The 25,336-nt window shown below is 46.4% G+C and overlaps 1 protein-coding gene and 1 non-coding gene across 2 annotated transcripts; both read right to left on the bottom strand.

Moving 5' to 3' along the window:
• Nucleotides 1–6,249: 6,249 nt before the first annotated feature.
• Nucleotides 6,250–6,321, bottom strand: TRNAP-UGG. The gene has a single exon. It is a non-coding gene; the product is annotated as a tRNA-Pro (tRNA).
• Nucleotides 6,322–10,689: 4,368 nt separating this feature from the next.
• LOC122920561 (sulfotransferase 2B1-like) lies at nucleotides 10,690–24,508 on the bottom strand. Its single transcript, XM_044270160.1, has 7 exons — nucleotides 24,420–24,508; nucleotides 24,181–24,324; nucleotides 17,599–17,807; nucleotides 15,140–15,266; nucleotides 14,212–14,306; nucleotides 13,764–13,944; nucleotides 10,690–11,877 (listed from the first exon to the last, which is right to left on the bottom strand). Exons 2-7 carry the CDS (start codon nucleotides 24,317–24,319, stop codon nucleotides 11,762–11,764), a joined length of 867 nt encoding a protein of 288 aa, XP_044126095.1. The 5' UTR covers nucleotides 24,320–24,324; nucleotides 24,420–24,508; the 3' UTR covers nucleotides 10,690–11,761.
• Between the last annotated feature and the right edge of the window lie 828 nt (nucleotides 24,509–25,336).

The raw sequence follows: 25,336 nt of genomic DNA on the forward strand, positions 1-25,336 counted from the left end.
GCCCCACAATATACAGTATACCGCTACACTGTGCCCCACAATATACAGTATACCGCTACACTGTGCCCCACAATGTACAGTATACCTCTACACTGTGCCCCACAATGTACAGTATACCTCTACACTGTGCCCCACAATATACAGTATACCTCTACACTGTGCCCCACAATATACAGTATACCTCTACACTGTGCCCCACAATATACAGTATACCTCTACACTGTGCCCCACAATATACAGTATACCTCTACACTGTGCCCCACAATGTACAGTATACCTCTACACTGTGCCCCACAATGTACAGTATACCTCTACACGGTGCCCCACAATATACAGTATACCTCTACACGGTGCCCCACAATATACAGTATACCGCTACACTGTGCCCCACAATATACAGTATACCGCTACACTGTGCCCCACAATATACAGTATACCTCTACACTGTGCCCCACAATATACAGTATACCTCTACACTGTGCCCCACAATATACAGTATACCACTACACTGTGCCCCACAATATACAGTATACCCCTACACTGTGCCACACAATATACAGTATACCGCTATACTGTGCCCCACAATATACAGTATACCTCAACACTGTGCCCCACAATATACAGTATACCTCTACACTGTGCCCCACAATATACAGTATACCTCTACACTGTGCCCCACAATATACAGTATACCGCTACACTGTGCCCCACAATATACAGTATACCTCTACACTGTGCCCCACAATATACAGTATACCTCTACACTGTGCCCCACAATATACAGTATACCTCTACACTGTGCCCCACAATATACAGTATACCTCTACACTGTGCCACACAATATACAGTATACCGCTACACTGTGCCCCACAATATACAGTATACCTCTACACTGTGCCCACAATATACAGTATACCTCTACACTGTGCCCCACAATATACAGTATACCTCTACACTGTGCCACACAATATACAGTATACCGCTACACTGTGCCCCACAATATACAGTATACCTCTACACCGTGCCCCACAATATACAGTATACCGCTACACTGTGGAGTCTGTTCTATAAGCACCATTGTTTTGTGGCGGCGGACAGAAAATAATCTGGAAGTGCCCCTCCCGAGACCAGGCTCTGGATCCGCACTATATCATACTACCTATTAATCTTAGTGTCTAGTTTTAATAATATTTTAAGTTTGTGATTTCTAGTTTTCCCAATAAAAGTAATTAACATTGAAAAATCATATTTTTTGCCTACTTTTTCAAAATTGATCAAAGTGTGCAACCGCTAAATATTATCCAATCTTCTTGAAATGTGTCATATACTGTATCTTTTACATCACTGAGACTCGGGGCGTAACAAAATCTGCAAAAATGGTACATTTTATTTTTTTCCATTACAAAATGAAACACCCTAGTGTGATACTTAATGTCTTAGCAATTTCAGGAGTGTTGAATACCTCCAAAAAAAAATTTACGCTGTTTGAGTCAGTTAAATCTCTTTTTTGGCCCATTTTGCCAATAATTCTGCACGCCTTGATATAGGGTCTCGATCTCCTTAGGTCCCACCTCACTCATTACATACGCACACATCACCTGATATGCTTCAATCCAATAAGCATTAAAGAGTTCACAGCTTGGAGTTGGAAATATGCCTAATAATTGTGCACACAGTGTAAGGCTAGGTTCACATCTGCCCTGGAAGTTCTGGCAGGAGCCTCTTTCACAGAGCAAAAATAAATGGATGAAATAATTTTTGTCCAGCTGCAGGACCCCAGACCTGGGGGGATCTGCAAATATGCTGTATATAGTTATATATTGTAGTTTCATGTTATGTGGCTGCATCTTCCAGTAAGAAACATGGTTGGCAGGTGCAGGGTTAACCACCCTGTTCCTCCCCTTCTTGGTAGGAGTGGGCTGGTCCTGCTTCCTGCCAGGTGGGGGAGTTCCTGTACAGAGAGGAAGCACACTGCAGAGCTCCTGCTCCTGATAGAGATTTTCCAGCGAGACCAACATGATTTTTCCTCAAGCAAACAACAAGAGAGACAAGACAGCAGAGTGAACAGCTCAAAACTGTACGACAGACACTGCTGTAAGGTGAGGGACTACAGCTTAGACACCCATCGCCCAGAACTACCATTAGGCCAGTTAAAGTTCAAGTCTGGACCTGACAGTGGACACCTATAGCCACAAGTGCTAAGTTGCCACATCCAACCTACTTCCATATCCTTACTGGTGCCAGAAAATGCACTTTGAATCTTCTTCTATTGAAGTTATATTTTGCATCCAGTAAAAAGAGACTTCTTTTCTACATTCACTTCTGGCCTCGTTCTTTAACTACATTTCTACTGCACTGATCCACGTGGAGCAACAGCACGAAAGATTATACCGTGACACCACTACCACTCCCATCCTCTTTATCGGCTCCTCAGGGGCTCGCTGCGCAGCCAAATGTTAATTTTCATTCTGAAACCCCCACATATTCCATTATAGTGAATGGGAGTCATTGGGCACCGGCAGTGTGCGGCATAGGACAGATCTGGTGCTGCTGGTATTCTGCTCCTATGCTGGAACTGAATATCTGTGCAGATGTGCTTTTATCCTTAGGGCTCATGCCCAGTGATCAGCCCAGGAAACACATTCCATGTGTCGTCTGCATCTTCCAGGCCAACTGTGGCCCCCCGACCAGGCTAACTGTATCGTAGGAATTCCTGATACAGCCAGTGGCTGTCTGATTGCGGGGCTATTGCAGGGTAGTCACATCATCGTGTCAGTACAATAGGGCTGCGGTCAGATATGAACCGATACAGTCAGTTATGGTCAGGGGAACTTTGGTCGGCCGATCATGATTCCTTTATACAGTCATTCATAATACTGTAGTTCAACGATCCAAGAACAGTACTACGGTATGTAGTGGCCAAATAATACAACATACAAATAATAGTACCATCCAGTGCCCAGATGCTACCACCATACAATGCCCAAATAACACTGCCCTGCACAGCTCAAATAACAGTGCCAGGATTTACTTCTGCTCGCGATACAATCCCCTTATGCTAAACATGGAGCTGACTGGTCCGGTAGTTGGACCACCTACAGTCTAAGCTCTATTTGGTAATGCACGGCATCATTAGGCCGCACTGTAGCTGCCGACGTCATGGTGAGAAAGCAGCTCTTTTCCATTTCCCACTAGTTCTGTTTTTCTACCTGGTAACGTCGATCGCTTCATTGCTGAGGTTTGGGGAAATAGTTCTGTTGCACCATATCCTGCCCTTGGAGATGTCGCAAGTCACGACTAGAGGTGAGCGAATTTCACATTTTGAAATTCGTTCACTCTTCTTTTGTTGGTAAAAGGTGAATTGCGTTATGGATTCCGTTACCACGGACCATAACGCAATTCTATGATGACATGCCTTTAGAGGCATTCCGTTATTCATTCCGTCATAATAGAAGTCTACGTGCTGCATAACGGATCCATCCCGTTTCCAGTATGCAGGGGAGTCCTCTCCTGCATAACGGAAATGGGACGGATCCGTTTTGCAGCCCATAGACTTTTATTATGACGGAATGAACAACAGAATGCATCTAAAGGCATTCCGTCATAGAATTGTGTTATGGTCCGTGGTAACTGAATCCATAACGCAATTCACCTTTTACCAACAAACGAAGCGTGAACGAATTTCATAACATGACACATGACACATGACACATGACCACGGGGCCGTCCCCATTCATTGATGCTTTCTGTACTATTAAATCTACTGATCTAGCTAAGGCTACTTTCACACTGGCGTTTTGGCTTTCCGCTTGTGAGATCCGTTCAGGGCTCTTACAAGCGTCCAAAACGGATCAGTTTTGCCCTAATGCATTCTGAATGGATAAGGATCAGCTCAGAATGCATCAGTTTGCCTCCGTTCCGTCTCCATTCCGCTCTGGAGGCGGCCTGCAGCATTTTGCTGTCCACTTGACGAAACTGAGCCAAACGGATCCGTCCTGGCACACAATGTAAGTCAATGGGGACGGACCCGTTTTCTCTGACACAATCTGGCACAATAGAAAACGGATCCGTCTCCCATTGACTTTCAGTGGAGTTCATGACGGATCCGTCTTGGCTACGTTACGGATAATACTACCCGATCCATTCATGATGGATGCATGCGGTTGTATTATTGTAAGGGATCAGTTTTTGCAGATCCATGGAGGATCCGCCCAAAACGCGAGTGTGAAAGTAGCTTAAGAGAGTGATATCTGGTAGTTCAAGACGTAGCTAAAGGCTTATCGACCCCTGCCCCCACACACACCTAGACCACCATAGAAAGTGCCTATGCTCACTAAGGGTGGGTTAACATCCGCGTTCTGGATTCCGTTATAAAATGGCTATAACAGAAAATAACTGAATCCATAAGACGGAAGGACGAATCGGTTATGCTGCCCCTAGACTTCTATTATGACGGAAAGCAAAACGGAAGCCTTTAAAAGGCATGGGGAAGCATAACAGATCCGCCTGGTTTCCGTTATTCAGATTGGACAAAAAAGTCCTGTCGACAGGACTTTGTTTTCCGTCTTGCGTAACGGGAACCAGACGGGTCCGTTATGATTCGCATAGACTTCTATTAAGACGGATCAAAACGGAATGCTTCTTAAAGGCTTCCGTTTTGCATTCCGTCATAATAGAAGGCTAGAACGGAAAGCCATAACGGAATCCAGATTGCAGATGTGAACCCACCCTAAATAAGGTGGTTACCCTGAGCCGGCATAAAAGTGAGAGGCTGGTGACGGTACAATTCTTCTAACTGGCCATGGATAGTGCTTGTGCATGAGGCCTAAGTGTGTGCGTAGTCAGATGTTTTCTATCTGGATTGGATACCCTTCCTTCGCCAGGCCACCAAGCCCTAGGAGTATCTGCAACATCAAGACTAGGTCGAGTGTGGAATTGGTGCCCATGGGCAACACTGCAGAGACCCTCACATTTAACAGCTGGACTTGTGTACAATGTCTGCCTGCTCTGCCCAAAAGTCAGGACGTGGAGGATACCGATTGTAAGTATTGAGCGAATCAAAGCATCAGAAGCGGAATTCGATCTGAAAGTTTAGGAAAAATTTGATTCGCCATGAAGCCAAATTTCCTTGCACGTGGTGATAATGAATTCGATTTTTTTCTAAAATGGCTGCTGCAAATGTTAAAACGGGAAAATTAAAAGCCTGGGAATGCCATATGCCGTGCAGCTAGCCAGTCAGTCAGCAGATGTGGTGTCACATCCCTATAAAAGGCCTCGTCCCGTGCGGTCTCTGCCATTTGACTGTGAACTGAGCTTAGGGAGAGACGTAACAAGTGCTTATGCACTAGGGACAGTGTTGCCGAAAGCTTTTAGATGTAGAATATTGGAGAGGGAGAGCGCAGGGAGATTGTAGGGAGACTGCAGGGACAGTGCAGGTTGAGTGTAACCGCCCTGTGCATCTTGTTCACCTGCTGCCACAATCCCAATTAATCTGTTAGTTTATATATAGACTTAGGCCCCTTGCAGACGAGCGTGTCCGGATTAGGCCCGAATGCGTCCCGGTGCATTGCGGCAAACCCGCGCGAGTAGGTACGCAATTGCAGTCAGTTTTGACTGCGATTGCGTTCCGTTGTTCAGTTTTTATCGCGCGGGTGCAATGTGTTTTGCAATGTGTCTGACCCCCCCGCCTATTCTGCCTTCTTCACTTCTTCATTTGCCAAGCAGAGGTGGAGTCTTTTTCGTGTTGACCACACCCATGAGGAAAGGTGATGGAGCTGCTGGAGGTTAAAGACCTATATAAAAACCTGCAGTCAGGGGAAAGGACTGGGTCTAGGATGCCCAATGTTGCGTGCCAACAGGACCCAGCCAATATTACATAAAGAAGATGTTTACTGACTTTACATAAATTAATTCACTCAGTTTTTTGTTTACAAATTTTTCATTTTATTAGAGAATAAAATATATAAGAATTAAAAAACAGATGCAAAAACATAAGTGTAACAATTAACAATGTAACAATTAACCTGTGGATCAGGCAGAATATATGGTCGTCATACAGCGGGCATATTTACTACATTATTCAAGGGGTTGTCTAGATTAGAAAAACATGGCTGATTTCTTCTCCAAACGGCACCACACCTGTCCACAGGTGGTGTGTGGTATTGCACCTCACCCTCATTCACTTCAATGAAGCAGAGTTGTAATTCCAAGCTCGAGGAAGAAAGCTAGGCTTCCAGACAAGAAAGTTAAGGGCTCGTCCGGGATTTGAACCCGGGACCTCTCGCACCCAAAGCGAGAATCATACCCCTAGACCAACGAGCCAAAGACCTACAACTAGCGTTGCAATACCAGACACAACCCATGGACAGCTAAGGTGCCCTTTCAGAAAGAATGCAGCCATGTTTAACTAATCCTGGACAACCTCTATAAAGGGTTTTTTCCAGGTGTTTGATATTGATGACCTTTCCCCAGGGCAGGTCATCAATATGAGATCAGCGGGGGTCCGACACCCAGTAGCCAAATGATCGGCTGTTTGAGAAAGCTACGGTGCTTTGGCTTCCTTGCAGCTTAGCAAGCACAGCGCCATCCATTGGGCCATCCATTGGGCATTGCAGCCCAGGCCCATTCACTTGAAGAGGGCGGAGCTGCGCCTAGGCCACGTGACCGATGAACATGACATCACTGGCCTCGGAGGAGTCCGTGGCGGTCACTGGAATGCTGCAGCCTCTTTAAACAGCTGATCGGCTGGGGTGCCCGGAGTCGGATCCTGAGAATAGGCCATCACTAATAAAGTCTCAGAAAACCCATAAAATCACTCTTTCAAAATGAATATTTACCGACATCTCCAGAACCGTCGAGTGCAGGGACCTTTTAGCTAAAAACAAAACGGTGTTGGTGGATCAGGCAGAATATATGGTCGTCACCCAGCAAAACGCTATGAATTTCCCCCAAAAAAGAAGAAGAGTGGTGGTGGAAACAGTTTTTGGTGAAACTTTTCCCTACCCATTTTTATAGCATAGTATAAACTAGCTGCTGTGTATGTCCCTTAGGCCTCATGCACACGACCGTTGTGTGCATCCGTGGCCGTTGTGCCGTTTTCCGTTTTTTTTCGCGGACCCATTGACTTTCAATGGGTCCGTGGAAAAATCGGAAAATGCACCGTTTTGCAGCCGAGGCCGTGATCCGTGTATCCTGTCCGTCAAAAAAATATGACCTGTCCTATTTTTTGGACGGACAACGGTTCACGGACCCATTCAAGTCAATGGGTCCGTGAAAGAACACGGATGCACACAAGATTGGCATCCGTGTCCGTGATCCGTGGCCGTAGGTTGCTTTCATACAGACGGATCCGAAGATCCGTCTGCATAAAAGCTTTTTCAGAGGTGAGTTTTCACTTCGCGAAAACTCAGATCCGACAGTATATTCTAACACAGAGGCGTTCCCATGGTGATGGGGACGCTTCAGGTTAGAATATACTGAAAAACTGTGTACATGACTGCTGCCTGGCAGGTGCTGCCAGGCAGCAGGGGGCAGACCCCCCCCCCCCCCCTGTTTTTAACTCATTTGTGGCCAGTGCGGCCGCCCCCCCCCCCCTCCCTCCCCTGTAGTTAACTTCTTGGTAGCCAGCCCCCCCTCCCTCCCCTGTAGTTAACTAATTGGTGTCCAGTGGGCCCCCCCTCCGTCCGCTATAGATAACTCATTGGTGGCCAGTGGGCCCTCTCCCCTCCCACCCCCTCCTAATTAAAATCGCCCCCCTATCATTGGTGGCAGTGGTGAGTACCGATCGGAGTCCCAGTGTAATCGCTGGGGCTCCGATCGGTAACCATGGCAACCGGGACGCTACTGCAGTCCCGGTTGCCATGGTAGCTTAGCAATTTGTAGAAGCTTTATACTTACCTGAAGAGCAGCGATGTCTGTGACCGGCCGGGAGCTCCTCCTACTGGTAAGTGACAGGTCTGTGCTATAAGCAATGCGCCGCACAGACCTTTCACTTACCAGTAGGAGGAGCTCCCGGCCGGTCACAGACATCGCAGCTCTTCAGGTAAGTATGAAGCTTCTACAAATTGCTAAGCTACCATGGCAACCGGGACTGCAGTAGCGTCCCGGTTGCCATGGTTACCGATCGGAGCCCCAGCGATTACACTGGGACTCCGATCGGTACTCACCACTGCCACCAATGATAGGGGGCGATTTTAATTAGGAGGGGGAGGGAGGGGAGAGGGCCCACTGGCCACCAACGAGTTATCTACAGCGGAGGGAGGGGGGGCCCACTGGACACCAATGAGTTATCTATAGCGGACGGAGGGGGGGCCCACTGGACACCAATGAGTTATCTATAGCGGACGGAGGGGGGGCCCACTGGACACCAATGAGTTATCTATAGCGGACGGAGGGGGGGCCCACTGGCCACCAACGAGTTAACTACAGGGGAGGGAGGGGGGGCCCACTGGACACCAACGAGTTTACTACAGGGGAGGGAGGGGGGGGGGGGCGGCCGCACAGGGGAGGGAGGGGGGGGGCGGCCGCACTGGCCACCAATGAGTTAAAAACAGGGGGGGGGGGGGGGGTCTGCCCCCTGCTGCCTGGCAGCACCTGCCAGGCAGCAGGGGGCAGTCATGTACACAGTTTTTCAGTATATTCTAACCTGAAGCGTCCCCATCACCATGGGAACGCCTCTGTGTTAGAATATACTGTCGGATCTGATTTTCACGATGTAGCTCATATCCGACAGTATATTCTAACATAGAGGCGTTCCCATGGTGATGGGGACGCTTCAAGTTAAAATATACCATCGGATTGGAGAAAACTCCAATCCGATGGTATAAAAGAACTCCAGACTTTACATTGAAAGTCAATGGGGACGGATCCGTTTGAAATGGCACCATATTGTGTCAACTTCAAACGGATCCGTCCCTATTGACTTGCATTGTAATTCAGGACGGATCCGTTTGGCTCCGCACGGCCAGGCGGACGCCAAAACGACTTTTTTTTCATGTCCGTGGATCCTCCAAAAATCAAGGAAGACCCACGGACGAAAAAACGGTCACGGATCACGGACCCACGGACCCCGTTTTTGCGGGCCGTGAAAAAAAACTGTCGTGTGCATGAGGCCTCAAAGGGAATGTCCACTTTGAGTGAAACTTTGTTAATGTAATAGAACCATTGATCCAGCTAGCCTTTTTGTGAATATTTGAGGAAGAACTCCAGCAGAAAGACAATTAGTTGACTGGAGGACCCGGGGACAGTTTGCCCCTCAGATGTCACCAACTTTCTGATGAATCTGCCTGAGTAATAGCATAAACAACACTCAAAAATATACATCAACGTAAATGTCTGCTTTGCCCGATCCCTTTTAGAAGGGGACAATAAGGCCGTTCCGATGCTAGGGCCCTAACAATCAGCTGTAATTCATGGGACAGGAAGTGTTCAGTTCCCCAGCAGCGCCACCGCAGGGCAAATTAAGTATTACACAGTTGTCATTGAAATCCCAGATGTTTGGGTCCTCCTGAGTGCAAGAGGAGCCTTGCAACAAGTTCTTCTGCTTTCATAGCCCCTTGGGTTGTTAGGCAGATTTAGTCTGTCACGCCCCTATTGGTGTTGGAGTTCAATGCACTGGATATGGATCTAGGAGCTGCCCATCTCCCACCATCTCCCATAGCAATAACCATTTAGCCAACCAATATGGGCATATTAATGATAGCTGTCGTACATCCGTTTAGCTGGTGTAACTGAGGTAGATAAGAAGCTGTCATACAAGCGTCGGCCTGCCTTAAATTGAGCTAGACCACGTAACTGCTATGGGGGCCGGCACTGAACTCCAACAAAAAAGCACTGTATTTTCATTCAGCCGCCACTAGGGGAACCTCAATGCAAAGACATTAGTCAGCCATCTTCCATTCCAGTAAATGGTAACTGTACACATTCCTATGCACTGAGCTCCCTCTACTGGTGGCAGCCAAGCTCTGTAATAGAAGGGAAGCAGATTTATCAATGTATTTACACCAGTTGTCTGCTATACATACATTGAGAAATATGTGTGGTCATTTATCAAACTGGTGTCAAGTAGAACTGGCCTGGTCGCCCATAGCAACCAATCAGATTCCACCTTTCATTTTCCAAAGGAGCTGTGAAAAATGAAAGGTGGAATCTGATTGGTTGCTATGGGCAACTGAGCCAGCTCTACTATACACCAGTTTGATAAATCTCCCCTGTGGTGGTCAGAAAAAGCACCATTTTTATGAAGAAGCTGTTCCACTTTTTCCAAGATAGAAGTCGAGTAAAGTAGAGAGCGACTTTTTTTTTATTACAATTTTTTTAATTGAAATTTTATCTACTTACTACACGACAGTATTTTTTAACGTCCCGCAAAACGTGGCTCTGTTGTACCGTAATCCGTGCCTGTTTTTTCTTCCGTGGGTCTTCCGTGATTTTTGGAGGATCCACGGACATGAAAAATGAAAAAAAAATCTAAGTCAAGTTTGCCATTGAAATGATAGGAAAAAATGGACACGGATCACGGATGCGGATGACAATCTTGTGTGCATCCGTGATTTTTCACGGACCCATTGACTTGAATGGGTCTGTGAACCGTTGGGCGTGAAAAAAATAGGACAGGTCCTATTTTTTTCACGGCCAGGAAACACGGATCACGGATGCAGCTGTCAAACGGTGCAGTTTCCGATTTTTCCACGGACCCATTGAAAGTCAATGGGACCACAGAAAAACACGTTAAACGGGACAACGGCCACGGGTGCACACAACGGTCGTGTGCATGAGGCCTAAAAAAAAAACCAAATTTCTCAGAAATCTGGGGTATGGGATGGGATGGTCACATGCATACCGGAAAACTGGGTGAAGCTGGGGCGGGCCCATACTATGGTTTGCTATGGGGCCCTATGAGATCTCTGTAAGGATACTTTCACACTAGCTTTAGCAGGATCCGGCAGGATCTGGCGCTGGAAGTCCGCTCCGGCCCCATTCACTTTAATGGGGACAGGTGGGAGATGCGGCAGCAGCACAACAAACATGCCGAGAGGCGGCCGGACAAAAACCGCAGCTGAACAAAAAAAAGTCGCTCTTCACTTCACTCGCTTTACTTGACTTCTGTGTCGGAATAAGTGGAACAGGCGCTTCATAAAAAGGTACATACAAGACGATGGGCAATAACGGGGATATAATGGATTGCTATATTGCCATTGTAAAATATATTAAATAGAATAAATCCAGTAGAGGCGACCAGTTTGCCGTTACGTTGTATAGAGCCTTGAGATGGGGACCCCGACTTTACGTTGTCATGATAGGACTATTGACGGCAGTCACTAAAGTACCGCGGAGGAAGGAAACTATCGGTCCCGTTCTGCAGAGAACCCCTTTAAGCAATTGCTGGTTTTGCCACCAGTGGATTCCAGCTTCATGGTCCATTGCCCAGAATAAGGGCTCATGCACACGACATGTATTTTTCGGTCCACAAAACACAGATCCTCAAAAAATACGGATGACGTCCGTGGGCATTCATTATTTAACGGAACGGAACATTACTATCCTTGTCTGTAATGTGGAAAATAATAGGACATGTTCTATTTTCCGCAAAAAAAACTGAACGGACACGGAAAGAAAATACGTTTGTGTGCATGAGCCCTAAGCGACAGTAGTATTATCTCTCACAATGGACTCTAAAATCTTTCAGAACTGGTCTCTCGTGCGTCCCTCACGTGCAAATAGTCGCTGCTGGTTCGAGTCCTTGGTCTTTATCGCTCTTTGTTTAGGCTATAGTCCAGACAACGTGTAGATCACAATCCGCCATCTTCTCTTTGTAGATCTTATCAAAGCGTTCATTCTGCTCATCCGTCAGGTGGTTCTTCCAGTCTCCGACTATCCCTGCCAGACCGGAAAACAGCGTATCGTGAGGGGACATCCTTCTAGAAGGTGGCCTTACACACTAGATGAATGGAGGTATAGGGGTGCCCCAACTGTTTCCCAACAGCAGATGTCCGGGAAAGGAAGGATCAGGCATGTTCGATTTCAGTAACGCCCCAGAGTGGCATTACCACTTCTGCACCCTGCTACCATCTCTAATGGGCTAGTGTCATGTCATCTGTGTATTTATTCCAAGTCCTTCGCAATGTGCATTCCTATGCTTGAAACTGTTAGGCCCCTTTCAGATGAGCGAGTTTTCCGCGCGGGTGCAATGCGTGACGTCAACACATTGCGCCCACACTGAATCCTGACTCATTCATTTCAATAGGTCTGTGTACAAAAACGCATTGCACCTGCGCGGAAAAAAACTGAACGCAATCGCAGACAAAACTGGCTGAACTTGCTTGCAAAATGGTGCGAGTTTCACTGAACGCATCCGGAGCCAATCCGTCACACTCGTGTGAAAGAGGCCTTATTGTTCATGGAATTTACCTGGTTCACCAGAGGTGGCAGCAACCATGGCAGAGCTGCAGTTAGAGAGAATGGAACCCTTCTTTCCATTCTAACCCTCTCTCTGTGGAAGGGAGGAGACTAGTTAGTTAGGGTTAGTATAGCTTACCCCCTGCTTGGGGAAGGAAGTAAGGGCTTGGCATGTCGCCATTTGATGTGCCCACTCCAAGCCTTGCCTAGGCCAGCCAGAGCACCTTCAGCTCTGCTGGATGTGGAGGCCACAGCTTGGAGCCTCTGAAGCCATCAGGAAAAGTTCCCTGGATTAAGCTAGAGTCAGACTACAGAGGGAAAGTGCAGCATACAGCTAAAGCAAAGTTATTCAGTCAGCCTGTCAGCACAGCAGAGCCAGAGAGCAACCGATGCAGCAGAGTTATGTGTGTTCGCCTGCCAGAGTTAATGCTCAAGCCTGCTGGGAACCATGACAAAGCCTGAAACTGTTGGAGAAATGTTTATTCAAGTAAAGCTGTTATTGAACTTCATCACAAGGCCTGGACTCAGTTTATTTTTTTTCAAATCCCTCAATTATTCACCCTATTTGCTCTGCTTCGGACGACAACACCTGGGCATCCAGGGTATCCAGGTAGGAGCATGGTTACACGTGCACAAAACATTAAAGGAACATTATAGGCTACCCTACACTACTCTGGCATTCCTACACTGGGGTACCATCTACTATATCACTAAAAGGGGCCCTGTGCTCTTGTTGCTTCACTGCAGCTGGCGTCACAAAAAACATTTACTTTAAGGGACCCCTGGCCATTGACGTGCGTGGCATATGCCCAACCCTTTGTCATCACAGAGGTGTCTTGTAGGAGCTCATTGTCTGGTCCCCTTTGAGAACACATTCCTCCCAACCCCGCATACAAATGCATGCCCAGCTTCATGTATGTAGATGGGTGGAATCGGGAGGAATATCTATCAAACGTACAGCTATCTAAGGCCAAGTTCACACTTCAGTTATTGTGAGACACAACCAATAGTGAAGCCTCCACAGAGATAAGGCATCATGGAAAGATCTCCTGTTCTGTGTTTTTGGCTTACAATAACTGATGGAAATAACTGAAGTGTGAACATGGCCTAGGTGTATGGCCACCTTAAAGTGGTAGGCCCACTAACAACATTCATCACCTACCCACAGGGTATAGGATCGCTGGGGTTCAGAATGCTGGGTCCCCCACAATCATGAAATCAAGGTTTACCCAAGTCCTCTGTTTGAATGCGACACTAGAGTGCATGTGTAATGACGGCGCCACAGGGGACCCACTGGATGGACCCCACCGCCCAGACATTGAGGACTTATCTAATGGTGGGGAAACCCATGTAAGTGTGGTACTTACCTTTCCTCATGAACTTGCTCTGCTCATGGTCCATTATGTCCCGAGGTACAAGGGTGTAGTTAATCATTACATTCTGACTCATGACGGCAAACCGGCAGTGTTCTTCTACCTTATCCACCTCCTCCGTGTACATGGGACAACCAAGGAAACCGCACAACTTCTTGATCGATCTTCTTAGGTCCTATCAAGAAACGGGACAAACCTCATCATGGCCGTTTTGCATCAAACCGGGATCTTACAGCTTTGCTCACACAGCATCAGGCTTTTGGTGCATTTTTTATTTTTATTTTTTTTTAAATAAAACAATCCACCTTGTGTGAACAGTAACGGCCTCACGAGACAATGCAGTCAGAACTCAGAGTCACCAAGGATGAGGGTGTAAGTTTTTGTCAAAGTCCTCCTCTCTCATGTGGACGTGGTTCCGTGGTCGATCACTGGGTGCACTTACCTTTTGCATATCTTCGTATGTGATATAAAATATGTCCAGGTTCTTTTTTTGACCGTACCAGCCTTTTACGTGGTCGAACCACGAACCGTAATACACTAAAAAGACACAAAAGACACATTTACTCGCAATAAACACGAAAGGCACAAAGTCATACGCCTGCCGAACATGGCTTTTTTGGTGCTCCGCCCCTTTTCTAGGCAGGCCACGGACTTTATGTGTTGCCTCACGCCCCCACAGATGGGCACCTCTAATGTGGAACCACATATGATCAGAGCTCATGGACGGTTGTGTCCGAGAGAAAGCCGCCCTCCAACAGTAGAGTGGTAGATATGGGCCAGCTTTCCCCTTTTTCCCCCCGAATCCTCCCAAATCTTCTGAAAGAGTTGGCAAGTGTGTATTACTTCTAACAATATTGTATTAAATTGGTAAATTTGGGGCGCGATAACCTCAACACAGGAAATGCCCTAAATTTGAACGTGTCTTTTTTAAAGGCAATGTCACCTGGGACCTCCCTGTCCAACCGTTTGCAGAGACACAGAGCTGTGGTTCACCTGAATAAGGCTGCTCTGTTCCCCAGTTATGATACTATTTGTTAATATAAAAATTAGTCCTTCGGTGCAATAAGGGTGTCACCGTTGCTCTTGCAGCTCCCTAGCCCCACTGCTCTCTGTGGACAGCCCCTCCTTGGCTGTTTTACCACTGCCTGGCCTTGTCAATCAGAGCAGCCAGGGAGGGGTTGGCCATAGAAAGAAGTGAAGCTTGGGCGCAGCAAGAGCAACGGTGACGCCCTCATTGCACCAAAGGTAGCACTCATCTGGCCTATCTTTCCAAGGACTCCTGTACGGCAAACCTGCCCAGTTATAGCACTGGGTGTTGAGACACTGCCTAAACAAATATACATTACACAGCCGCCATCACTCCATCTCACCTTTGCCTTCCAGGAAGAGTTCTAGGAATTCAGGAAACGATTGAGAGTCTGGCATGAATTTGGCCATCTTGTGGAAATAATAAAAGGACACGGCCACGTCTTTGGGATTCCTCATTACGTAGATGACCTGAATAGAAAAGAAATCGCTTTTTATCAGCTTCCTCCACAAACACATTCTGTATATGCTGCACTGTAACCAAGCTGCAATACCTCACACAGCCATGGACGAGAGTGGCGCTGTTTTAAGGAGAAAGCAGCCTTTTTTCATTTTTTAAAATACAAATTTCTACTTTGCCATCACAAATGAATATAATTTCTTGATTCTCCCATTTTATAAAGATTAATTCCATTCAACCGTTTTGTATTATATCTGTTCCAGGAAAAGCTGGGTCCAATCAAGGCGGTTCATTACAGGTCTAATATGCTCAGACATGCCAACCGTGCCCTTTTTGGCAAGGCAATCCCCAGAAGAAGGCTGAAACAAGGATTCTGGTTTGGAGTTGTTCCTCGGGGGCGGAGCTTCTATGTCCCAGTCGTGATCATTTAACCATTGGTAAGCATGGCTGCATGCTGCTTTGTTGTGTCTCATCACCTAATAATAATATAGGGATTCTTAGTCGCATATTGAGTTATATTTGGCATTCAAAGCTGGGTGATGGCGCCTAAGGGAGCAACTACTCACCCAACTTTCCCAGAAACAGATAGCTGACATGTAGTTAAGAAAATGATGAAAAAAATATAAAAAAATGTACGGTATGTACTAGAGGAACTATGAGGCTGCATATAGCACAGGAAAGTAACGGTGACATCCAGGAGATAACACTTTGCAGAAGTCTGACATCTATTCATAGAGCTGGGTTTTTACATGTAATGTCAGAGGATACAAGCGACAAGACTTGACTATTTCTCCAATGTATCCAAAATAAAACAAAATTAAAGCGGCCAACAGTATCAGATTGGTGGGAGTCTTACCCCCGATACCTCCGCTGATCAGCTGTTTGAAGACGCTGTGGCCTCCTCACAGCTTACCAAGCACAGCGCCATACCTTGTATAGTGGCCGTGCTAGGTATTGCAGCGCAGGCCCTATAACAGTTTGATAAGAATTTAGCTATAAGGCCCAGGGGAGTAGCTATAGGGGAAGCGGCTGCTTTGTGGTCCGAACTCAGAAGGGGCCCACCCAGGAGAAGGACAAAAATATTTTATTGTCAGGGCCCCCTCAACAGTATAATACAATGATATTATATACAGACACTGTAGGAAGCGGTTAGAGCAGCTGCCTGGCCTGGTCTGAGAGAACGATCTTGACTACCTACAGGAGTGGTGGTTGCAAAGAGTTGCTGGGGGATGGGCCCATTTAAAAATTTGCTGTGGGGCCCAGTCATTTCCAGTTACACCACTGATAAGGCCTCTTTGACACGTCAGTGAACAGACTTGTGCTGCCCGTGGTCTCCACGGACCGCTCACATACCCATTGACTTTAATGTTTGTAGTCACACCTCAGTGGTTTTCCACGGGTCGTGGTGACACCACGGAAGCATGTCCTATTTCGTTCGGCCTCACGTGCAATTTTTGGTCCATGGTTTTCACAGAATGTTGGTAGGAGATGCTCTGGAAATTAATTTCCAGCCTACCAGTGTCCATGGAATACGGAAGAAACACAGGAGGGCAAAAAACGGACAGATGGACCAAACACAGATCCTTCACAGATGAACCACTGACTATCTTGTCGCGGATGTCATCACGGATATGTGAACGAGGCCTAATGAATATTTACGAGCGGGCATGAGCTCAGAGATAAGGGCTACACATCGAGCCATCAGAGCAGCTTCCTGACGGATTTACTGTAGAGCAGAAGTCAATGGTCTGCAGACACAGAGAGAGAAAAAGCCGCAGAACAAAAACTGTTGAAAATTTGAAATAAAATTCAATTGAAAAAATGTTTTTTAGCCCAATTTGAGTAAAATGCAACGATATAAACAATTGACCCTAAAGGTATTTATTACATTTAAGACTAAATTCAAAGGAATAGGGCACAGGTAAGGCTTTGCCTGTACACCCAAAGAGAAGGAGTGACTGCAAACCGATCAGCGGTGGATGAACCTTCCAAACGTGGCCATGTGACATGGGTCAAAAAGTCCCACGGGAATACCCATGCATCAGGGAAGAGGTTGATATACTGCCATGAGGTCACCAGAGCCACCGTGATGATGTGACAGTTGTATACTGAATTCTATAGAAGTCTTGATGCACCATTTGAAGAGATGCGCCCAACCACCAACCTCACTTGGACGGTCAGAACCTAAGGGTACTGCCACACATTAAGGTTTTTATTGTGCAGCTTTTGAAGCCAAAAATTTTTTGATGTAGTTTTTGCTGCATCAAAAAAATGAGAACGTGTTGCAGCACCCTTATAATACATGGACGTTTTAGTTGGTGTTCCTGCACCGTAGAATCCTACCTTTGTTTTAGACTTTTGCAGGGCTGGAGCTAGAATATTGCTCGGAAGATGAGTAGTGATGAATCTGGGGCCTTCGTCATCTTTTAGGGTATCCTTGAAGTAGGTATGTTCCAACCACGGAGCGCGCATCCAGTTAGGTACGGCGGTAGCTATCGCTGGATCCCCTTGGCTGTAGATAAGAGTCAGGATCTCTTGCATCCATGTGGTCCCTATAAGATGGCACAATGTTATATATATCAGTAGAGGACTCTAAGGGTCCATTCACATGTCCGCAATTTCGTTCCGCATTTAGCGGAACGGAATTGCGGAACCATTTATTTATATGGGGCAGCACGATGCGATCGGAATTGCGGACCCACACTTCCGGGTCCGCAATTCAGTTCCTGAAAAAAAAATAGAACATGTCCTATTCTTGTCCACAATTGCGGACAAGAACAGGCATATTCTATTAGTGGAACGCACATTGCCGCTGTCCGTGTTTTGCGGATCCGTGGATCCGCAAAACACACACGGATGTGTGAATGGACCCTAAAAGGTATCCACCAGACATACAGACCAGAGATTAGTCCATGAGGACTGGGAGCTCCTTTTTTTCTAATCCCGGACAATGCCTTTAAAAGGAACCTGTCTCTACTATACTGAGTGACAGACCCACTGATTATTGGCCTAGAATTCAATACTTTTATTCAGTACTGAGAAGGTGAACCTTCTCCAATCATATTCTACATTTTCAAACCAGAACCTGTATCTGAATATTTTTGTAATTGTATGTAATTAAAAATGTTGTATAGCCAGTGAGCAATTCAATAAAATGTATCCGTATAGCGCCACCTGCTGTTTGTTCTTTCCCTTATTTTTTTGTCCCTCTCACGGAGCTGGTCGCACGTGCTCAGTTTAAATCTTCAACCGTTACCAGCCTTATGCTACTATATGAAGTTATATATTGCCATATACAGCTATACACTATACTACCATACTCCGTTATATACTGCTATACACTACTATATGCAGTTACATACTTCTATATACTATTATACACTGTTATATACTGCTGTATTTTGCTATATGCTGTTATATACTGACATATACTACTTTATGCTAATATATACTGCTGTGCACTATTATACACTGTTATATACTGCTGTATTTTGCTATATGCTGTTATATACTGCTGTATACTATTATACGCTATTATGTACTGCTGTAAACTACTATACACTGTTATATACTGCTGTATACTATTATACTCTGTTATATATGTAACGCCCCAGAGGGGCATTGCCACTTTTTACACCCCTCTACTATCTCTTATGGCTGATTTAATGTCATCATGTGTATTTATTTCCAGGTCCAGCATATTGTGTAAATCTGTAACTTTTAAAGTGTAACGTGCCTGGTTTACCAGCAGATGGCGGCAGTTATGGCAGGGTTAGTTTGCATAAAATTAAACCTTCTATCCATTCTAGCCTCTCTAGAGAGGGAGGGGTTTTAGCTAGTGAGGAGCAGTTGAGAGTAATACCCCCTGTAAGGGGATGGGTGTGCAGCAGGCCCTCATCCCTCCTGGAGGAGTCCTGCTAAGATCAGCCAGCAGAACACCATCAGATCGGCTGGAACAAGAGAGAAAAGAGTAAAGAGCCTCATACAGCAAAGGAAAAGTTCCCTGGATAAAGATAAAGATATAAAGACTAAGTCAGACTACAGAAAGCTAAGTACAGCAGAAAGGAAAAGTTTCTTTTCAATCCTGATAGCACAGCAGAGCTAAAGAGTGACAGATGTAGCAGAGCCGAATGTGTCTGCCTGCCAGAATTTAAGCCAAAGCCTGCTGGTGAACAAAATACAGTTGGAAGATTGTTCCCTGATAAAAGTTTATTCAAGTGAAGCTGTTATCGAGTTTAATACAAGTTTAGACTGCATTTCTTTCATCATCCCTTAATCCACTGTTCACCCTATTTGCACTGCTTCAGACGACCACTGCTGGGGTTCCAGGATATCCAGATAGGAGCACTGCGACACGTGCATAGCCACACTCAAAGGGACATTACAGGCTACCCTTACACCACTCTGGCATTCCTACACCTGGGTACGACCATCACCATCTACCACCCTGTCCCTCATTGCTGAAATGCAACTGGCCTCACGCCCCTCTCTTATGGGGAGTCCGTCCATTGCATATACTGCTGTATACTACTATACACTGTGATGTACCGCTGTGTATTGCTATACACTATTATGTACTCCTATATATTACACACTTTTGTATACTACTATACACTGTTATATACTGTTGTGTACTACTATACACTGTTATATACTGTTGTGTACTACTATACACTGTTATATACTGTTGTGTACTACTATACACTGTTACATTCTTTGTGTGTGTGTGTGTTATATATATATATATATATATATATATATATATATATACACACACACATACATATACACACACACACACACACATCATGCAGGGCATTGCTTAGGAAGTATTACCGCTACTGCAGTGTAATAATAAGGGACTTTGCAGCGCACAGCGGGTACAGTACTGGGCGTAGCAGCAGGATGACAGGGTTTGGGCTCCAGGTTGGGAGAATGATAGAAAAGTGAGGAATCTAAGAGGTCTGTGTGAAAAACTTTGCAGACACGAGATGCGGCTGCATGAAATCATCATGGTGGTCTGAATGGAGAAGAAAGAGAAGGTCTACATCAGAGGAGACGTCACTGGATGTCAGGCATGTAGTGCTGCGCTCTCCTGTATGTAATAGTCCATATGCAGCAGGGCTATGAGAAGGGGCCCAGTGGAAGGATCGAGGGGGGCATTTCAATCTTGGGCAGCAGAAAGGCTATAGGTGCGCCCCTAGTTCCTTCCCCTACATTACTGTGTCTGACGCTCTCTGTTTACATTATCATTGCCCTAATATTTTCTGCAGCCATGGCAGTTGTCATACTGTCTGTACGAGCACACGCTGCCGCGATTATGTCACCTCCTTAGGTGATCTGACCAGTAAGGGTTAAACAGCAATACGCCTGCTATATACACAGCCTCCTTCATCGAGAGCCGACTTCACTCCAGCGACTGCAGTGTTGAGAACCCTTGAGAACTAAGATAAACTTATATAGTTTGCTGAGACTTGTGGTTCCACAGCAGTCACAGAAACTGCGATTTTTTTTTTTTCCCCTACCCGGCAAGTCTACACTTTTATGTATTTAAGTTTCAAATTTTCTGATATCAAAGGGAATCAACTAGGTAAAAGAGGATAGAATATTTAAAAGAAGAAAAACTGCTACAAGAGGACATCGTTGTAAATTAGAGGGGCAAAGGTTTAACAGTAATATCAGGAAGTATTACTTTACTGAGAGGGTAGTGGATGCATGGAATAGCCTTCCTGCAGAAGTGGTAGCTGCAAATACAGTGGAGGAGTTTAAGCATGCATGGGATAGGCATAAGGCCATCCTTCATATAAGATAGGGCCAGGGGCTATCCATAGTATTCAGTATATTGGGCAGACTAGATGGGCCGAATGGCTCTTATCTGCGACACATTCTATGTTTCTAAAATCACCTAACCTGCAATTCCCTCATTCCGTGTCTCCGTCTCTATCCCTGGTATGCCATGAGTGGACATAGCAGAGGGCCCCTGAGCAAGAACAGTATGTGTGGCCCCTGCTGCTTTACGGACAATATATGAAGAGTGAGGGGCTCCTCATAGTGCTCCTCGCCCCTTACTAGGACTTCAAAATCCTTTACTTATTTTAGGCCATGGGAACTTTGGAGCCTTTTTTAAAAAAAATGTTGTATGGGACCCCTTGCCTATAGGGCCCCGATACAGCTGCATCAATGGTATATCCGCCCCGGGGGTGTACCATCCATTAGTGATTGTATAACTCCAAAAATATGATTAGATATGCCCTGATCACCTGCTCATATATGCATTGAGAACACTTAAAGGGGTAGTCCGACCTTATATAGTCCCACACCCCCCACCCAGCAGGACATACTTTCCTGCTCCCCAACGCTCAGTCCTGGCTCTGTGGGTCCACCCCGTCTTTTCTGCACTTTGGTCCTTGCATGTAAACTTTCGGCATGGACGGGGACGCTTCCACCGCTGCGGTTAATCAGTGGCCACTGCAGCGACGTGGATGCACCGGTGTCCCCGTCCATGCTGGATGTTTACAGCGGTGAACCCACGAGCTGCAGCCGAGCGCAAGATAACAGGTATGGCTCCGAAGCAATAAATATGGGGAATAATTGAGGGATGTGAAAGAAAGATTGAGTCCAGACCTTGTAGGTAGTTGAACAGCAGCTTTACTTGAATAAACGTTTATCAGAAACACTCTTTAAGCTTTGTCTTGGTCCCAGCAGGCTTTAGCGTTAAACTGGTAGGCAAACTCCACTCTGCTATATCATTCTCTCTCAATCTGCTGTACTGAAAGGCTTGCTGTATAACTCAGCTTCTTCGGTATGCTGCACTTTCTCTCTGTAGTCTGAATCTAGGTTATACCAGGGAATTTTCCTCCTGGCTCCTGAGGCTTCAAGCTGTGGCCTCCCTGGCCAGCAGAGCTTAAGGTGCTCTGGCTGGCGTGGGCACATCTAGCAGAGACGTGCCCCTGGACACCTGTCATCTAGCAGGGGGTAAGCTAGACTGACCCTAATTGGAAGCTTCTGTGAAATGGGGAAACCGCTTTCATTGTCTGAACACTGTTTGTATAGATTAAATTAAATAATCTGGACTGACACTCTGTTTGGCCACAAGATGCCGCTGTTTCCAAAACACAGCTAACAGGCTGCATATATTTCCATATTCATGAGAGGTGGAGTTTCAGAGCCTGTAAAAGAAAAGGAAGCATCCATCTTAGAGGAAGCTGAGACTGAGGAAACGTGTGAGCAAAGATTCCGACGGCATCCAGGTGTAAGAGCATCCCGAAGTGACCAGAGCGGCAGCTAAGTGAAGCCGATTGTGTTCAAGACCCTAATCCTGTCCAGAGGAACGAGGATTGCTTCCTGGAACGCTGATGAGAGCTAAGGAGAAAAGCTACATACACTGCGGTACCGCATGCTTGTTGGAGAGGCATTTGTTCTGTTCAGTGTCACCAGCAGATGCAGAGAAGACCCGGGTCGGTAAGATCGTGCACGCACCTCATTACAGTGTTGGCGCCTAGAGACTGAGACCAGGCCTGTAGTTAGTTAGTTAGGGTCTCTGTTTGTGTCAGGCCACAAGTGTTACTACTGTTCATTGCAATGACTCCCTAACTTAAAGGGACATTTCACATTGGAGAGCTAGTAAAATTCCAACAAACTCAAGTCAGGCTGGCTTTTTGCTCAGGAGGGAAACTCAGGCACGTGCTACGGGACCAGTTATGGGAGGGGGAATACTGTAGAGCTTTGTAAGATTGTAAGCTGTTGTGCTGCACCGCAGGCTAGCCAGTGTTTTTTTTTTTTTTTAGGGTAATAACAGGTAAGGTGTGTCAGTTTAGTTGTGCCCACCAGTAAGTAAATTACTGCACTTTCCTCCTGCATCCATCGAAGAGCGCCGTGCTGTGCAGCACAAGGGTCTCAGCCTTCGGGCTGGGTGTATGTAAATTTATTGTGTGTTGCCAGCATTTGTGGTTGTGTTTATTGCCACATTTAAGTAAAATTCTGTTTTGGCAAAAAGCTGGTGTTGGGGTTGCTTTCCTTGTTCGTGACTTCACTGTACCCTGGGGAGCCCACCCCGGTACATGGCTTACACTTCTGCCCCAACCTTGCTGCAGGAAGTAGGACTTGCCCACCTCTCGGGGGGAGTGGGGTGGGGGGTAGAATGGAATGGAAGGTTCCATTCTTTATAACTGTAGCTTTGCCATATTTGCTGACACCTGCTGGTGAACCAGGCACATTACATATGAACAGTTACTGTACATAACATTAGAAAGGCACAGGGTATAGGACCTGGAATAAACGCATAAGATGACATGAGGTTAGACCAATAAAGACAGTAGCAGGGTGCAGAAGTGGTAACACCACTCTGGGGTGTTACATATGCAGACAGCAGTGGCGTAGCAAGGCTTTCTTCACCCGGGCAAAGATTCAGTGCCCAGCCCTCCATCTAAAATACCCTGGACAAGGCAGATTGGTTAGTCCAGGGATTCCCAAACTGCAGCCCTCCAGCTGTTGCAAAACTACAAACCTCAGTCAGGGGTGCACCTAGCCTTTCTGCTGCCTGAGGTGAAAACTGAAAGGCCCCCCCCCCCCCCCCATGACAATTTTTTAACCTAACCCCTTTACCACAATGAAAGCTCTGATTGCCCATGGCCTTTTTGCTGCTCCCCTCTTGCCCCTACCTGGTGATCGCCTCACCTGGCCTCATTGGTGGTGCACCCCTGCCCCCAGTGTGCGTAGACAGCCTACAGCTATTAGGGCATGCTGGGAGTTGTAGTTTTGCAACAGCTGGAGGACCACAGGATGAGCATCCCTGGGTTAGTCAGGGTTCCCTCTAGCTCCCGGCACCTCCTCACCTGCTCCCCGCTAGATTCTTATCATGGAAGCCTATTGTGGAACTGCTACTTATGCAATTGTCCCCGATAGGTAAAAGCCTGCCATTCCTACCTGACTTGGGGTATGTAACGATCACCATGTCTCCTTCCCTGAACTGGAATTCTTGGGCGTACCGCAGGGACTCTGGGGTGTGAAGATGCCCCGGCAGTTGAACACCAGCAAATTCCTCGGTCACGTCCATCCTGTCCATAGCGACTGGTGGAGGAGAAGCAAGGTTTAAATAGGAAACGCATGTCCACCTTCCTGTTGTGGATTAGGTCACAGATGTTAGCTTTTTTTTAACTTCCTACCTCGGAAGCTTCCTATGACATCTCAATGTCTTGTCAGCTTCCTTTCAGCAGTTTTAAGCAACTTCTCCTCTGTTTGGGGCGGTCGTGATCTCGCCTCTCTGTGTCATAGTTGAACGGCTGCCAAGATCTTTGTGTAGAGACTTGGCAAATGTATGCATGGGGGGGGGGAGGGGAGGTGGCTCCAAAATTCTAAGCGCTCTACTGTAAGATGTTCACTGCCTCCTGGTGATGGAAGCAGAGACTCTCTGAACCCTGCAGTATGTCAGTCTACACTGAAGATCTCCACCACGAACTTCACCCTTTCCAATGGGGAGGGTGAAATCCACAGACATTGCCGTGACAAAATCCACACGCCGATCGGCAGCAAAATCCAAAGTGAAATTTTCCCCGCTGTATTTTACGTCCTGTGTGGACATAAACTAAGGGTATGTTCACACAGAGGTTTATTCTGTGCTAAAAAAAAAACACTGATGTGAGGGAATCCGCTTCAGGCCTCATGCACACGACAGTATTTTTTCACGGTCCGCAAAACGGGGTTCCGTTGGTCCGTGATGACCGTTTTTTCGTCCGTGGGTCTTCCTTGATTTTTGGAGGATCCACGGACATGAAAAAAAAATGTCATTTTGGTGTCCGCCTGGCCGTGCGGAGCCAAACGGATCCGTCCTGAATTACAATGCAAGTCAATGGGGACGGATCCGTTTGACGTTGACACAATATGGTGCAATTGCAAACGGATCCGTCCCCATTGACTTTCAATGTAAAGTCAGGAGTCCCTTTTATACCATCGGATCAGAGTTTTCTCCAATCCGATGGTATATTTTAACTTGAAGCGTCCCCATCACCATGGGAACGCCTCTATGTTAGAATATACCATCGGATTTGAGAAAACTCTGATCCGATGGTATAAAAGGGACTCC

Source organism: Bufo gargarizans, chromosome 10 (genome assembly GCF_014858855.1).
Source record: "Bufo gargarizans isolate SCDJY-AF-19 chromosome 10, ASM1485885v1, whole genome shotgun sequence".
NCBI lineage: Eukaryota > Metazoa > Chordata > Amphibia > Anura > Bufonidae > Bufo > Bufo gargarizans.

Bases quoted from the DNA above. Each gene is read 5' to 3' on its own strand.
- LOC122920561 (XM_044270160.1), bottom strand. From the start codon at position 24,319: ATGGACAGGATGGACGTGACCGAGGAATTTGCTGGTGTTCAACTGCCG. The intron at 15,267-17,598 runs GTAGGATTCTAC...TTTTCTATTCAG, and splicing joins TGCAAAAGTCTAAAACAAAG to GTCATCTACGTAATGAGGAA. The intron at 11,878-13,763 runs GTAAGTACCACA...CCGGTCTGGCAG, and splicing joins GAGCAAGTTCATGAGGAAAG to GGATAGTCGGAGACTGGAAG.